The sequence below is a fragment of the Camelus bactrianus genome, chromosome 12, assembly GCF_048773025.1.
Source record: "Camelus bactrianus isolate YW-2024 breed Bactrian camel chromosome 12, ASM4877302v1, whole genome shotgun sequence".
NCBI lineage: Eukaryota > Metazoa > Chordata > Mammalia > Artiodactyla > Camelidae > Camelus > Camelus bactrianus.
Genome location: NC_133550.1, coordinates 57,495,534 through 57,512,882, shown reverse-complemented (window position 1 = coordinate 57,512,882; position 17,349 = coordinate 57,495,534). Strand labels below are relative to the sequence as shown.

General features: G+C 40.7%; 2 protein-coding genes across 18 annotated transcripts in view; one reads left to right on the top strand and one right to left on the bottom strand.

Annotated features, from left to right (window-relative positions):
* Nucleotides 1-17,349, top strand: part of RAB3IP (RAB3A interacting protein) — a 149,173-nt gene that overhangs the window by 42,865 nt on the left and 88,959 nt on the right. The gene's annotated exons all lie outside the window — the stretch shown is intronic.
* The window catches only part of BEST3 (bestrophin 3), a 44,304-nt gene that overhangs the window by 22,397 nt on the left and 4,558 nt on the right, over nucleotides 1-17,349 (bottom strand). For 3 of the 16 annotated variants that reach the window (XM_010950499.3, XM_045513293.2, XM_045513292.2), the window contains exons 3-7: nucleotides 16,428-16,522; nucleotides 15,713-15,946; nucleotides 3,139-3,293; nucleotides 1,759-1,836; nucleotides 1,508-1,660 (exon numbers count right to left, since the gene is read on the bottom strand). In XM_010950499.3, the coding sequence (XP_010948801.2) occupies nucleotides 1,508-1,660; nucleotides 1,759-1,836; nucleotides 3,139-3,293; nucleotides 15,713-15,946; nucleotides 16,428-16,522 (715 nt within the window). Of the gene's footprint in view, nucleotides 1-1,507; nucleotides 1,661-1,758; nucleotides 1,837-3,138; nucleotides 3,294-15,712; nucleotides 15,947-16,235; nucleotides 16,565-17,349 lie in introns of those variants that run through there. The other 13 variants (XM_074375415.1, XM_074375416.1, XM_074375417.1 and 10 more) reach the window with 7 other exon arrangements.

Here is a 17,349-nt window from a genome sequence, read left to right as displayed (position 1 = left end):
ATTCTACCCTGATGACTGGACTAGCTGTTTTCAATACTCTGGCCTGTTTTTAATTTCATGGCAAATCAAACTCCATCATTAATCCTGGTCTTTCTGACTTTATTTATTCTTTTTTTTTTTCCCCCAGTGACTTTCTGATTTTATTCTGATGAATTTTTTTAATTGAAATACAATTGATTTACAATGTTGTGTCAATTTCTGGTGTACAGCATAGTGATTCCATTATACATAAATATATTCTTTTTCATTAGAGATTATTGCAAGATATTGAATGTAGTTCCCTGGGCTATACATTAGGACCTTGTTGTTCATCTATTTTATATATAGTCATTTGTATCTGCTAATCTCAAGCTCCTAATTTATCCCTCCCTACCCTTTCCTCTTTGGTAACCATAAGTTTGTTTTCTATGTCTGTGAGTCTCTTTCTGTTTTATAAATAAGTTCATTTGTATCATTTTTTTTTTAGGTCCCACATGTAAGTCATATCACATGGTATTTGTCTTTGTCTGACTTATTTCACTTAGTATGATCATCTTTAGGTCAATCCATGTTGCTGCAAATGGCATTATTTCATTCTTTTTTATGGCTGTGTAGTATTCCATCATATCTCTCCCCCCCATAGATAGATAGATAGATAGATAGATAGATAGATAGATAGATAGATAGATATAGATATCCGCCACATCTTCTTTACCCAGTCATCTGTTAATGGACATTTAAGTTGCTTCCACATCTTGGCTATTGTAAATAGTGCTGCTATGAGCATTGGGGTACATATATCTTTTCATATTAGAGTTTTCCAGGTATATGCCCAGGAGTCGGATTGCTAGATTATATGGTAACTCTATTTTTAGTTTTTAAAGGAATCACCATACTGTTTTCCATAGTGGCTGCACCAAATTACTTTTCCACCAACAATGTAGGAGGGTTCCCTTTTCTCCACGTCCTTTCCAGCATTTATTATTGTTCGTGGACTTCTGATGAATTCTTTTGAGTCTCAGTTCTGGTTTTGAAAATGGGATGCATTTAAAGTTGTGGGACAGCTAGTGGGATTTCAGGAAATAGAAGCTATTTACAGAGGTGAGCAGAACTAAGATAATAATATAGTCCTAATACTTAAGTCTGAGATACAAGGACTCCTATTTACTCTCTTTTACTCTTCCTAGTTGCTTTTTGTGGCATAAATATCAATGCAGTTACAGTTATTACCTTAATTACATCATCGTAATCCTAATGGGAGCGCACAAAGACTTAAAACAATCAATAGCCCTAAAAGACTGTTCTGGTAATGTCTTTGCGTAAATGAGCTGCTTCAGACTGTCCCACAGTACTCACCACATCCCCGTCACTTTAATCCCCAGTTGAAAAGTGATAACATCTCTGAACTAATAAATGTTAAATCTACCTTTGACTCATGAATGAGAGATTCAGTTAGGGATCAGTGTGCAGAGTTTGGAACATGATGAAGATTACAGAGCAGGTCTCAGACACGGAGACTGTCGGCTACCTTGAGCCATCCTGCGTAGAAGAAGAACTGTAGGAGAGTAAAGACCGGGATGTAGAGGTCCAAGTCATGCCCCGCGTAGCCTTTGGTGGGATCCAAAAACTGGCGTCCAATCAGGCACGCCAAGAAGAAGGTGTAGACAGCCAGTGTGACAACCTGAAACAGAGAAACCCGAGTGAGAGCCCAGAGCTGGCTGCCCACAGCAAGCAAAGCAGGCAAGGAGAAAGGAAAGTCACGTGCCAAGTGTTCAATACCTGCGTGTAAACCAGCGGAATCCCAACCCAGTCATAACCAAATAAGAGGCTGCACCACGAGCGATACCGGTTCATTTCCTGAGCCAGAAACAGAGAAAACACGGGTGACTAAAATGAGGGGTGTAGTCATAAATATTTACTGACTCAGAATGTGGCCATACCTTTTAGGAATATGCCTGTAAAATGGTGGTTCTGAAGGCCACCCCAAGAGGAACATTTTGAAAATCATGGGCTACCAACATCATTCAGCAATGTGCAAAAAAAAAAGAGTAGAGTTGGACATTTTTAAATATTAAGATAAATCAGAACTGTATAGAAATATCCCCTATTCTACTGAATCCATAATTTCCAACATATATATTGGTCCAAAGTGGTGGTGGAAAGGCAGTGGTTACTATTTTAAATAAGCCACTTCTAGCCATTTTGGTAAATTATGTGGAAAGCAGATTATTTTTTGATTCTCTATCTCTTTCAAAAACATGCTTACTATAGATCTTAGAAAAAAGAGCTAAATACATCCTTAACCTTTCCCCCAACAAATGAAGACTTTAGAATGCTGATATCAACAGAAAATGTATCTCTGGAGCAGGAAGTACTGGGACCCATTGATTTTTTTTTTCCTCTATTGAACACAAGTTATTATTTAAGACTGGGCAAAAGAGTATATGTTAATCTGGGAGCTATTTTTAAAAAATTTTTTAGGAAGGAGGTAATTAGGTTTATTTATTTAATGGAAGTCCTGGGGATTGAAGCCAGGACCTCATGCATGCTAGGCAAGTACCCTACCACTGAGCTATACCCTCCCCCAACTGGGGAGCTATTTTTAAATCATTCACTCCTTTTAGCCTAATCCAGGCAGAGGGCTGTCATGGCACAAATCTACCCAGCTCTTCTATATATTTGTTTCTCAAATGAATTCAGGGTTCTTTCATTTAGTGAAAACACAGTTTGGTTTCCAGGAGCGTCTGGAAAGCTGAATTAACCCTGGGAGATTCCAGTTTGGGGGAACTGACTGGGGAGGTTTATTTCTACTCGAGATTTCTTTCTCGGATTCTGGAGTTAGGGATGGCAGAGCCGCCTTGTGGGTGCCAGATCCTTCAGAGTCCTGGGTAGGCAGTGATGATCAATCAAGGAACACTTTCTTACACAGCCTATCACAAAGCCTAATTCAGCTTAAGACAGAGCCTCTAAGCAGCCAATTAACCTGAGTTAACCTGTGTACCCTTGCCCTCCCGCATGGTGAGGGTTCTGATACCCACCCAGTCTTTCCGGTTCCTTTGGAACCAGGATTGAACAAAGCAGACTTGTCCAGGTCCAACCTGTTGCATCCCGGTCCCTGCTGGTCTCTGATCTTTTACTGACAGTTTACGATGTACTTACAGTCATCAGCGACTGCAGATCAACACTGTCTCTGATTCTGCCTTCTTTCCGGGCTTTAGCTGCGAGATTTCCAAACCAGATGAATGGAACCCAATATTTCAGATGAGGAGATTTGAGGTGGTCGAATAATTTTCTCTCATCTGCTGTCATAAAACCTTTACACAAAATAAAAATAGTTAGAAATAGCTAGAAATAGTTAGAAATAGTTAGAAACTACAGATGTAGTTTAGCATTAATATGTTTCCATAAATATTTCAGCATCTACTATGTGATCATATAATGGGGGATATTAAAGAAGAATAAAATAAAGGTTCCTGCCTCAAGTAGTTTATGCTTGTTTTAGAGATAAGGAATTTGTACTCACGAGAACCCCCACACACACCCCCACCCACCCACACACACACAAAGTTATACATCAGTATACAAGGCAATGCATATGAGCAGTCCCTAACAGAAGCGGCCAGTAGGAAGTGAGGCGACATTAAATGTGGACTAGAACATCTGGGGAAGATTTCTTCAGGTTTTGGCTTATTCATCTAAAATTGGAAATAAGCATACTCTGAATTGGTAGGATTAGAAGTAAAAAGGTGATAATGTACAAAGCACTTAGTATAGTGTGAAGTCGTGAATCACACTTTTCCTCCTGACCCCTCCCTTCAGAGTCTTAATTAACCAGGTCCTCTTCAGCCATTCTTGCCTTGATTCCTTCCTTTTCCTGCCCTAGGGTTTCTCCCCTTCCAGGCTCCACCGTGATGCTCTTTCTTGCCTTGGATTATGGTCACATTAGACATAAATGTTTCCCCCGCTAAGACCCTTTGGAAGGGCAAAGAGCATATTATCTTCATAGACCCCACTGCATTTTGCATACACCTTAAAAGTGCTTCTTTGATTTTGTGAGCCTCTGTGTGTGTGTCTGTGTGTGTGTGTGTCTGTGTGTGTGTGTGTGTGTGTGTATTTGCTTGAGCTTGCTGTGACCTCTCTGAACCTCCGTTTTCTCATGTATTAAAGAGAGATGATAATATCTACTTCACTGGGAAATTGTAGAATTACCTGAGATGAGGGACACATGTCAAGAGGTTAACACAATGCTTAGCACACACTTAGCACTCAGTCAGTGCCAAGGCATAATCTATTATGTGAAACTTTAGTTATTCACCACCCTGGCAACCTGCACACCAAGAAAAGAAGAGTTTTGAATAACAGGAGAGGAGAAATAAGGTGGCAGGTTTATTTAATAAACATTTATTAAATGTCTGCTATGTACCAGGGTTTGTTCCTATAAAGATGTAGTTTAAAAGCTTACAGTTTACACTTGACTTTTTTTTTTTTTTTAAGTTGCTGGATGGGATGAGGGTATAGCTCAGTGACTGAGTGCGTGCTCTGGTGCCTCCTTTAAACAATAAACAAACAAACAAACAAACCTAATTATCCTCGTCCCCCCCACCTCAAAAAAAGAGGATTAAAATTTTTTGATTTAGTGATTCAAATGGTACAAAAATCCAAAAGGGCCAAAGGAATTTTAATGGGGAAAGTGAGTCTCATTTTCCTAACCAGTTTCCCTCCCTGAAGGAAACCGCTACAACCAGGTTATTGTGTGTCTTTCCAGGGAAATATCACAGATTTCATACAGGCCAAGTTTTTAAAAACAGAAATGGCTTTATATTCCATCCATATCTGCCATTTGCTTCTATTTTTCAAGTTACATCTTAGAGATCTGTTTTGGTTAATACATAGAGAGCAGCAGCATTCTTTTTAATGGCTGCATTCTACCTAGCCATGTACAATATTTTATATAACTAGTCCTCTTCTGAATAGACTTTTAAGTTGTCTAAATTTTTTGCTATTAAAAATAATGCTGCACAACATGGATGGACCTAAAAATGATCATATTAAGTGACGTAAATCAGAGAAAGACAAATACTATTTGATACCACTTATGTGCGGAATCTTAAAAAATATGACACAAATGAACTTATTTACAAAACAGAAATAGATTCACAGACATAGAAAACAAACTATGGTGACCAAAGGGGAAAGGTGGGGGGATGGATAAATTAGGAGTTTGGAAAAACAGATACACATTATTATATGTAAAATAGATAAACAGCAAGGACCTACTGTATAGCACAGGGAACCATATACAGTTTCTTGTAATAAGCTATAATGGAAAAGAATCTGAAAAAAATATGTATGCATTTGTGTAACTGAATCACTTTGCTGTACACCTGAAACTAACATTATAAATCAACAATGCTTCAATAAAAAATAAAATAAATAAGCCCTTTAAAATGCTGCAAAAGGGGAGGAGGGTGTAGCTCAAGTGGTAGGGTGCATTCTTAGAATACAAAGGTCCTGGGTTCAATCCCCAGTCCTTCCTCTAAAAATACATACATAAATGAACGTAACTACCCTCCGCCCCTAAAATAAATTAATTAAATTAAAAAAAAAATAAAATGCTGCAATGTGCAGTCCTTGTACTTACCCCATTGACTTTTTATTTTAAGGAGACATTTACATGTTAATTATGATTTAGTATAAATAATGTTTTCTGAATTAAAGCTTATTTCTAAAACTGACTTTTGCTATATATGAATTTTGAGTTACTTTTGATTCAGAAATACAATCTGCTTATGAAATTCTGATCACACCTTCAGATGAAAATCAACTTTTTTGTTTGTTTGTGGGGAGGTAATTAGGTTTACTTATTTATTTTTAGAGGAGCGACTGGAGATTGAACCCGGGACCTTGTGCATGCTAAGCATACATTCTACCACTCGAGCTATGCTCTCCCCGCCAAAACCAACTTTTACCCTAATGTGACACAGTTTGTATCTATTGGTAATCAGTTTATGAATTTGGTTTTCCTGCTTAACGTAACCCTCCCTCCTCACCATGCAGACTGAATTTTTTTTTGCAGGGGGAAGGTAATTAGGTCTGTTTCTTTGGTTTTTCAGTGGCGGTACTGGAGATTGAACCCAGGACCCCATGCGTGCTAAGCATGTGCTCTACCACTTGAGCTATACCCTTCCCCCCAGACTGAGTTATATTTATGTGATGTTGCTATGACAGGAAAGAATTCAAAGTGAGACTTGCCCGTTTTGATAGTCACTGATCCACAGAGCTTTGGAGTCACCTAGACCTTCGATGTGATCCAGGCCAGTGTATTGAGAATAGGGTCCACAGGTCATGGGCGTCTGAATCACCTGTGACGCCCATTATATATGGAGAGGGCGGGGCTCCACCCTTACCTGCTGAACCAGACTCAGGAGAGCAGTTCTCCACCCGGTGTTGAACCTTAGAGTCTCATGCGGATACTTTTAAAAAATACCAGTGCATTTATTTGCCTTATCCCCAGAGATCCTGATTCGTTTGGTCTAGAGTGAGGTCCAGGCATAAGCACGCCTTTAAATCTTCCTGGGTGATTTAATGGAATTGGGTCCAGACAGTTGCATGCTTACCAAGTTCTGCAGGAAATTCTAATGTACAGCAGTGTTTGAAAATCACTGCCTCACTAAATGAAGATTCTGTTTATTCAGTCTTTGAAATAAACAGAGTATCAACTACAAAGCCAATATTTACCAACAAGAGACTAGTTTTAGATAATACCCAGGTTATCTGGGAAGGGAATTGGACTCTCTCTGGCGGTCAGAAATAAGAATGAGCCTGAGAATTCTTGTCTTCTTCCTCAGTTCCTTTCATAGTTGCTGCCTGATCCAGATAATCTGTTTTTTTTTTTTTTTTTAAGACCCACACCGTGATTACATCTTATCACAAGAAGTTAATAGATGAACTTGACCTGTCTTGGCTCTTTGCTTAAAGACTTGCTGCCGTGGTTCTACCTTTTACTGGAAGCCTGTTTTCAGACATTTCATGCCAATTGTCTAGCAGTTATATTCTTGGGATTTATAGTGCAATTTAAAAAAAATGACCCCATTTATATACTGGCTGCAATCTCTGTCATTTGACCAAAGAATAACTCTACCTCTGGTTATTTTTTATTCAGGAGTATGGATCAGATTGTGCTGGCAGGTCCTTTCTTGGCTTCTCAGTGGAAAGCAAATGTGCAGAGTGAGGGTTCATTTAATGCAAACACTAAAACCAGAGTTAGGTCCGCCCCTGCCTCATGTGGCACACCCACTGACGGGAAGGGGACGTGGAGAGCTAGGAAAGCAGGTGATTTCCAGTGTTCAGCCCAGACGTACTGAGGACTGGGCTAGGTGCTGTGAAAGATGAACCAGACATGAATGTGTCCGCCGAGAGTGTTTAGGCTGAATAATGTTTATTTCCCACAGGGTTGCACATCTTATCCAAAGTAGCCCCATCTTTGGAAGCTGAATTATCGGTCCATTGAAAGAAAAGTCTAGATGGTCGGTCACATCAATTCAAGGGGCATTTGTTATGAAATGGAATGTTATCGCCGTCAGCACTTCAGGTCATTCTAACCGCAGACCAACGATCTTTTTCAGAATGTGGTCATTATCCTCATCTCTAAAGCTATGCTAACCACAGGTGTTGATCTGCTACAGTTTGGCCCTACTATCAGCTGGCTGGTCCTCGCGTGACCCGGCCTCCATCACATGTCTGTCTTCATGCCCCGCTCCCTCAGACCCTGGCCACACCCCTGACATCACTGTTTTATCTTGCCATTACATCTGCCTTGAATGTCTTGCTATCTCTTTTCCTTCTGGCTTTCTGGCTGGTTCAGCTCTGCTCAGCAATTTTCATATTGCTTATCCCAAAGAACCTTCCTTAGTATTTCAAACCAGAGTAAAAAAAAAAAAAAAAAAAAAATATATATATATATATATATATATATATATATATATATATATATATATATAAACGCACATATACATATATGTTTGTATTTACTTGTGACTTGAATTGTGGTTTGATAGAGTAGGATCTGCTACTTTAAGGCAAAATTTTATGGCCTTCAAACCAAAGGACCGCTGAAGTCCATTGATAAACAATATTCTGGGAATCACAGATTCGGTTGAAGCTGAGGCAGGTTGGTTTTTTTTTTTTTTTTTTTTTTTGCCTTTAAAGCAGAGCGTGCACATGAGACTCTATTAGCAGAAGAACTGAAAGCTCTGTGTCTCAAAACTTTCAGGCAGAATGGGTTTATTGCCCATTCTTTCTGAAAGAGAAAGCTGTGCATTCAGCATCTGAGCCCTTCTCAGAGAGATGACTCGCTCAGGAACATTGCAGCGAGCCTGGCTCATTTTCTCGCCGTGCTTTTCAAGTGAATGGAATGAAGCCACCAGATTCAACTACAGCTGTTCTTTAAGTTCAGTGGTAGAAGTTTAGAAATCTCTGTCAACTGGGAAAATGAAGGAGAGGCAAAACGAGAGTGAGAGAGAAATGGAATCAATATTGTGAAGGCATTGGGTATTTTCAGGCAGTATTCAGACTTTTTTTTTTTTTTTTTTTTTTACCATGAAACCCAGTAAGATATATAGTTGTAGTTCCCGAAACAATTATTGGCTCTTCTGCATGACGTGTTCTCTGATATTTGCTGTTCTGTTCCATTCCATTCCGTAAAAGATGCTGGCTGAAAGCCATTACAATGATTTAAGAACCTAATAATAAGTTACAACTCACAGTTTGAAAAGCTGGAAATAGGATATGGTTGAGTAAAATCAGTTTCTGGGGTAGCAACGCTGAACGGAGACCAAGAAGCTCCTCTGTTTTCCTAATGTGAGCAAAACATCTCTAGTCAGCCATATTCCCGTCTCTAAATTAGCATCCTATTTGCCTTCTACACAGGATGCACAGGAAGTATCATTCATAAAATCTGTGCTGTCAACTCCTCGCCTGTCCAGGTGGCCCAGAATTTGATTTGCTTTGGGTAAACATGTTTGAGGCAATTTTGCAGATAAAGTTGGAAGAGTTAATAGATACACTCTGGTGCAGTGGTTCCTAGACTTTGCTGCATGCTGGAAAGGTCTGGGGAGCCTTAAAAACTCCTGATACCCAGGTTGCTCTGTGTGCCTACTGCATCCTAACGTCTGGGGGTGTGAGCCAGACATCAGTACTTTTAAAAATTGAAGTATAGTTAATTTACCATGTTGTATTAGTTTCTGGCATATAACAAAGTGATCCAGTTATATGTATATATATATATGTGTGTGTGTGTGTATATGAATGAAATCTTTTTCAGATTCTTTTCCATTATAGTTTGTTATAAGATAATGAATATAGTTCCCTGTGCGATATAGTAGGACCTTGTTGTTTATCTATTTTATATGTAGTAGTTTGTATCTGCTAAATCCAAACTCCTAATTTATCCCTCCCCCATCCTGCCTTCCCCCTCTGGTAACCATAGATTTGTTCTCTATGTCTGTGAGTCTGTTTCTGTTTCATAAATAAGTTCATTTGTATCATATTTTAGATTCCACATATAAGTGATATCACATGATGATATTTGTCTTTCTCTGTCTGACTTAGATTACTTAGTATGATAATTTCTAGGTCCATCCATGTTGCTGCAAATGGCATTTTCATTCTTTTTGATGGCTGAGTAGTATTCCATCACACACACACACACACACACACACACACACACACACACACACACACACCCCTCATAACTTCTTTATCCAGTCATCTGTCGATGGACGTTTAGGTTGTTTCTATGTCTTGGCTATTGTAAATAGTGCTGCTATGAACACTGAGGTGCATGTATCTTTTTGAATTAGAATTTTCTCCAGATATATGCCCAAGAATGGGATTGCTGGATCAGATGGTAACTTTATTTGTAGTTTTTTAAGGACCCTCTATACTGTCCTCCATAGTGGCTGCACCAATTTGCATCCCACCAACAGTGTAGGAGGGGTCCCTTTTCTTCACAGCCTTTCCAGCATTTATTGTTTGTAGACTTTTGATTATGGCCATTCTGACCTGTGTGAGGTGATACTTCACTGTAGTTTTGATTTGCATTTCTCTAATAATTAGTGATGTTGAGCATCTTTTCATGTACTCATTGGCCCATATATCAGTATTTTTAAAAGATTCCTAGCAATTTCAACTTGTAACAAAGTTGGGGACAACTGCCCTCGTGCACAGAGTCACACAGCAATCTGGCCTCTTTAGTCATCTTGGTCTGTGTCAAACATAATTCTTCTGGGGAGCTTGTTTAAAAGTGGACTTCTAGGTCCTAAGCCCCAGAGATTCACATGTCATGGACTGTCTGGGAATCTGCAATTTAAACCAGCATCCCTGATAATTCAATGAATGTGGTGGTCTATGATCATACTTAGAGAAATATTGATTGGCACATCTTGATTTAACTCCTAAAACAGAGCTGTGGGGAGCCTTCAAATACTGGGCTGAGACTGCCCATCCATGGTATTAATTCAAGGAGGGTGTTTCTACTGTGCAGTTTCTCTGCTGTGTAGAGCCAGCATGCATAGGTGAATCAAATTTCACTCCCAGGGTGACGTTCCATCTGTTTTGGGCTCATCGTGTAAGACTATAGACTCAGCCTGTAAAAGTTCAGCCAACAGAGAAAGACTGGTACAGCCATGAATGCCACCGTCCCCTTGATCATCTCTCCTGCAACACAGAGCAGTGGGGGATTTCAGAGAGACCAAGGAGTCCCACAGCCACAGAAAGAGGCAGGGAAAAACTTGAACGGCTGACCACAGGGCAGAATGTCAATATTAGACAAAATCCATTGGATTTGACTTAGGGAGAGAAGATCACAGATAAGTGATCTAAGTGTGGGGCTAGCCTTCCCGCCAGAGCATCCAAAGTTAGAACTTTTCTCTCAACAGCCCCTTGGCAACTGGGCTTGCTTGGTTATGCCTGTTAGCCTAAAACTCCTGATGGGGTCTTCACAGGCTCTCTCTCATCATAGCGGAAGCTCAAGGAACTTCATGTTAAGATTCCAGGCCTTTAAGAAAACAAAACAGTGCCCTTGTCTCCAATTTTACTGTCTTTTAACCACTCCTACAGGCTACCAAGCACAGAAGGAAACTGTTTTAGAGCGATAGGAATGCAATGGAGTGATGTGAAGTCCAGCCATAAATACGTTTGTGCTTGTCTCTCAAAATGATTCATGGGAGAAAAGATTTGTAGTGATTTTTCCTGATCCTTGAGGACAGGGATGGTATCCACTCTTGCTTTTAGCTGTATACTGTATACACTCAATAAATCTTTGTTAAATCAGCAAAGGCATGACAGACTTAGCAACAGATTTAGTAATGTTTCTTTTAGAGGAATGTATATAATTTCCCATTACCTATTTTTGTGCTTCTGGTGCAGAATTTTGTAGGGAAAGATTTTCTTCTCTTGCACTGTAAAACCCCAGAAAAAAAAGTTTTGACTCAGTCTCATACCATGACGTAAGCACCCAATTAAGGCCATTACTTGAATTGGCAAAGGTCTGGAACTGTGCACCTGATCGGATTTAGACTGAGACATCTTCCAGGAAAGGTGATTGAAATGACTGGAATTTTCCAGAGCAGGTTTGTAGCCAAGAGGGAAAATGACAGAGACTCCTTGGTTGCAGCTCCTTGAATAAATATAACTGTTTGATAACAGACCGGTTTGGAGAATTTTCAGCATAATAGACATTATTCTGCATTCAGTTGTTATATTTCTAGTTTCATGGGAGCATAAACAGAGAACTTTCAATTTTTAATATGAGAAATTTAGCCTATAACATCAAAGCATGTGTATTTCCCAGAGAAATGGTACTGTAATTTCCTAGAATAATGTAACTTGACCGTCCAACTTAAAGCAAGGAACGTTCAGGGACCAGCAGATGAGTGACCTAGCTCCCAGCTCTAGTCAAACAATTGCCAGATGCTTCAAAAGGAGGTGCTGGTCTTCATTCTCTCTGCCCTCTCACTCATTTCCTCCTGGCCAGCCCTGAATCTGGGGGGCAAGGGTCCTTCCCAAAGCAAAACAAAGAGGTTGGAGGGAAACTCCCATTGCCTTAAAGCCCACTGTTTCTCAGAGTGTGATCCAGAGACCGCCCCCCCCCCCCCGGCCTCAAAATCTCCAGGAACTTGTTAAATACACTCATTCCTGGACCCCACCCTAACCCTGCTGAATCGGACTCTGGGGCTGGTGTCTTGGGATCTGCGTTTGGAGCAATATTGATTTTTTTTTTCTTTTGGGGGGAGATAATTAATTAGATTTTTATTTATTTAGTAGAGGTACTGGGATTGAACCCAGGAGCTTCTGCATGCTAAGCATGGGCTGTACCACTGAGCTATACCCTCCCCCCTGAGCAATATTGATTTTTAACCATCTCTAATGGGCACTGAAGTTTGAGAACATGTCATTTCCCTGATAGGTGGTTTTATGGAGGGAAGTCACCTGACACAAGGTTTTTGGTGCCTTCAACATTGCCTCCTGCCTTTGCCCCCACTCCTTTGGGGCCCCTGGGCTCTACTTACTAGCCCTCTCTGCCCTCAGGCAGAGCAGGTGCCCTGGCTCTGGGCTCAGGGCATCTGCCAAACATTTCCCGCCATCCCTGAACTCCCTGTTCTTCCCAGAAACCTTGGCACTGGCGGAGGACAGTCAGAGAGTGGTGGAGGCATGTGCCCAGCTGGGAGAGCCTAGACACTGACCCCACGTGCAGACTGAGTCAGCCTTCTCTGTTGGGGAAAGGAGCGGGAAGGCCGGTCAGTCCGGGCCGCCGGTCAGCAGAGAGGGTGCCCACCCACGTGGGCGGCCATGGGGCAGCCAGGAAGGACCCGGACTCCGAAGCATGTCCCCCAGCTTGCTCAGGCAGTGGCTCAGAACCTTTGCTCCACCGCCTAATATGCAAATCTTGCTTTCCTGCGGGCAAGCAGATCCACTACTCTTCTGCCTTTCCTTTTAGGAATGTAAGAGATTAACTGCGTTAATCAGTGCCGGCCCCAGAGGGCACTTGCAAAGGCTTTAGCCCCGCCCCCTGTCTCCCTCAGTTCTCTTCCTCCTTCAGACCCGCCGCACAAACCGCCCAAAAAACTGAAGCGAGAACGATGCTTCTTGAATTAGTCCAGGCAGGTCTAACTCAAGTCTCCTAGATGGTAGCTCTGATCAGACGGCTCCCCGAAGCCGCCCTCCCATTCTGGAGCCTCCAGCACGGTCAAAACCTTGAATTCACCCCCTTTTCTTAACAGTCGCAACTTTAAAAAATATTAGTAACGAATTATTTGATGGATGCCAAAGCCTTTTTATCCCAGGGGTGAGAAAAAGGGTTAGAAAAACAAGCATCTCAGAAAAGACTCAGTACTTCTCAAACTTCAGTGTATTAAAAAAAGCAATGTCAGAGCATGTTTAAAAGCAGGTTTCCTAGGCCTTACACACAACAGTTCTGATTCAGTAGGTCAGCAGTGGGGCCCAGGAGTATGCATTTTAAATAAACAACTCAAGTTATTTGAGATGTAAAGGGTCTGTGGGTCTGTGGGTCTGCGGATCACACTTCGAGACACACATGCTCGTTTCAATGCGCATCAAGGAGAGATGCTTTCCATATGCCCTTGGAATAGTTGGGGGTGTTGGTAGTTGGGGAGAGAGAAGTATTCCAGTGTTCCAAATGCCTTGGAAAGGGGGAAAGGGTGGATGCAAGTACCTGACAGGAATTTGTCAAAGTTTGACAAGGAGTGAGACTTGATATTATGAAAAATGCTCCTTAAGGAAACGAGTTCACGGCGTTCTCCCATTCATCGCACAGTTTCTACTTCCTGCTTAGACCTGAGCACAACTCAGGCCTCGTTGAGCCCAGGTCTGACCAGAGGCCCCAGAGGCCTCTCCATCGCCAGCCGACCCTGGCTGCCTCCCGGCCTGCTTTCCACGTGGAGGTGACGCTGAGAGGATGAGACTCCCTCTGAGAGTTGGGCCTGGAGTCCGATTCCTGTCAGAATGCGCTCTCTTCTTTCCAAGGATGCGTCAGGACTAGAGAAATGTCCCCTTTATTCAGCCAAGTAAACCTCAGCCCTCACTCATCCATTTGGAATGGGCCAAACCTTTGTCATTTGTTTTCAGCACTTTATTCAGAGGTCAGAATTCTTACTGCATTTGATTTCTTTAGACATCGGGGTGAGAAAGTTAAGTTATCAGATGGCATTTTCAAGTTGGTCATTCTGAATCCGTACTCAACCGTTAAATTTCAAGGAGGTGTGGCAGTTCATTTTTTTTTAAAAGTTCCAGCTGGTTTTATATCATAATATACCTGTGCATTTGTGAGGCTATTTGTCCTCTTCATCTGAATCCTTAACCAACTCTTTCCATCCCATTACTTTCTCAATACCCCTAATAACATCCTCCACACTCCTCCTTTCGTAGTTCCACCATGACTTTCCCAGCCTCCTGGTCACAGCAGTTGAAGAAGACCTGGAATGTCGTATCAAATGGGTCTTCTAACGTGACCAAAGGGCTATGTGTGCCATTGGACTAGATGATTTCATTATTAACCGCAAGAACCCATGTCACACCATGTGCCAGGTGCCGCTCCAAACACTGCAAGTATTAACTTATTTAATCCTCACAACAAGCCCATGGGAAGTGTATGAGATAGATGCTGTTATAAATCACTATAAACTCATTTCACGGGTGAGGAAATTGAAGCGTAGAAGGACTAAGTAACTCAGACAAGGTCATGGGGCCAGTAAGTGGTGGAGTAAGGATGTGAACCCTTACTCTGGCTTTTTAATCCCTGTTTATATCACCCATCCAAGAAGGCAAAACCAAATCAAACAAAAGCCCCCCCAAACCTCCAAAAACAAACAAAAAGTGTTTTTCTCAAAAAATCTATTTTCTACTGTATGACATGGGGAACTACAGTCAATTTCTTGTAATAATGGAAAAGGATCTGAAAAAATATATATACATATGTGTAAGTATAACTGAATCGCTTTGCTGTACATCTAAAACTAACACTGTATATCAACCACACTTCAATACAAAATACAATTAAAAACAGAAGCCACCCCCCAAAAAAAATCTATTTTCAAGGACATTTTAGAAAAGAAGACTGGATATTGCAACCTAACTTGAGACTGTACTCAGTATAAAGGCAGGATCATCTCATGGTTCCGGTATTTTCTGCTATTTGTTGATACATTCCTACAAACTCTCAGATCTGTCAACAACAGGAATGGAAATGTTGGCTCTCTGACTAATGACCAATGTGATCCAGGGCAGGTCGTAACCTCTCTGAAATCTCTCTTTTTTTTTTTTTTTTTTTTTGAGGTCCCAATGAAATAATATTTATGAAAGTACATAAACTGTAAAGTGCAGGAAATTAAGGTAACATTACAGATGGCTTCAATAAATAATGATCATAATTATTATATTTACCTAAAGACCATGTGACTGTCCCCGACTTCATTTGAGGTTGACTGCCGCTTCCTTTGCTCCACCCCCAAAGTAAACTTCCTGAGGGCAGGAACCATGTCTTATTCATTTTTGCCTCTTAAGACTGTTTCTGGCACGTGGCAAGTAATCAGTAAATGTTTCTTGAATGAATGAATGAATGAATGAATGCATAAATAAAAGGAATTTTCAAAGGAACTCTGAAGGTTCTCACAGGGGCTGAGTGGAGCCCCGTGGAAGGAAAAGCCATTCACAGTACCTGCTTCCACCACATGGTCCATCGTCGGAAACCGCTTGTACACAGCCGTGCTCACGGAGCGGAAGATGAGCAGGGACGTGAGGTTGACGTAGCGCATCAGCGTCCTCCTGAGCAGGCGGCCGTGCTCGTCGCTCCCGTGGACACTGCTGGAGATGAGGAACATCAGCCTGTCCGGCCAGGGCAGGTTCACAAACTGGTTCCACCATCGGTTCACTACGAGAGTGACATAAAACCCTGTAGAGTAACAGGAAACTGTAAAGCAGTTTCTTCCTGCAGACACATTGTCGACACTGATGCTTTTAGCAGATTTTTAGCCTTTTTAGGGATGGGGGCGGGGGCGGGTGGTAAAAATATATCGTTATCCATATCTAATGGTTTTGCCCTCCAGAAAAAAAAAAAAAAAAGTAATTTGTGCCTGGCAATGCCGTAGCACCCAGTAAGTGGCTATTAGAACTCAAATATTGATGGCAAAAATGGAGCGTTAGTCAAGAGAAAGCTTAATTGTCCAAGAGCAGATTATTACCTCAGACTTGTTTGGTGTTAATTTAGCGAAAGCCACCCTGAAGGTCAACCTTAAGGATGATTCTGGTTTGTACTGCAAGCACTGGCTTTTCAGGCATGCCTCTCAGCTTGGAAACACTCCCATGCAGAGTCATCGGTGTCATCGTAACGGAGACAGCTGTGTGGCTGCATTCTGCGTGTGACCTATACTTACCAAGCACAAAGGTTACTGGAATTTGTTCAGCATATCTGTCACAGTAAATTGATAATTTTTCAAAGTAACGTTTTTGGGCTCCTGTAAGTAAGAATCTGGAGCAAAAATAAAATGCACAGCCCTTTACGATATTATACTTCTGCACCTGCTTTGCAAGTGACATTCAGTGCAAACAATTAAGCACAAATAATCTCAATTTTTTTTTTTAAGGAGCGATAACTTTTTCTTTTCTACCAAAGCTGATGTATTTCAAAAGCTTTTTAATGGCTGAATGTTTTAAGTACTAACGTTTTTAGTACTTAAGTGTTATTGGCCATTAGACAATGAGACATATTGACCATTTGATTTTTAAATACTTCATATTTTTAAATTTTTATATGATTAATGTATTGGATTTGGAGCGAGATACCTCACAAAAGAGTTCATTTTTCAATTATTCATCAGATGTACTTAAAAAAAAAGAGCATCTTAATTAAGTGGATTACACTTATTAAGTAATTATTAAATAATAACCCTGGATTTGACATTTTGATCTTACTTCCTCCTGAATACACTGCTTAGCACATGCTTGATTACACATGTTGTGCTTCGAGGGATGTTATGACTGTTTATTTTAAAGCCTACAATTATTTAAAATATAAAACAACACAGACTTGACAATTAGAAGTTAAATTTTTATTATTATATTTGATGGGTTTATATTTCTATAATATAAATATTAAATTTATATTATAGATCTGATGCAAACCCATTTCTGGTATTGTTAAACATAAATCCATTTAATGGAGCTATTATTGATATTTATGTGGAGAGGAGGAGATTCAGACTCAGAAGAAATGTCTCAAGGCATGTTAATAATAATGATTAAAATCCCGAAAGAGAAGCAACACAGATGAATTCATGTAAACGAATGGATGCAGCT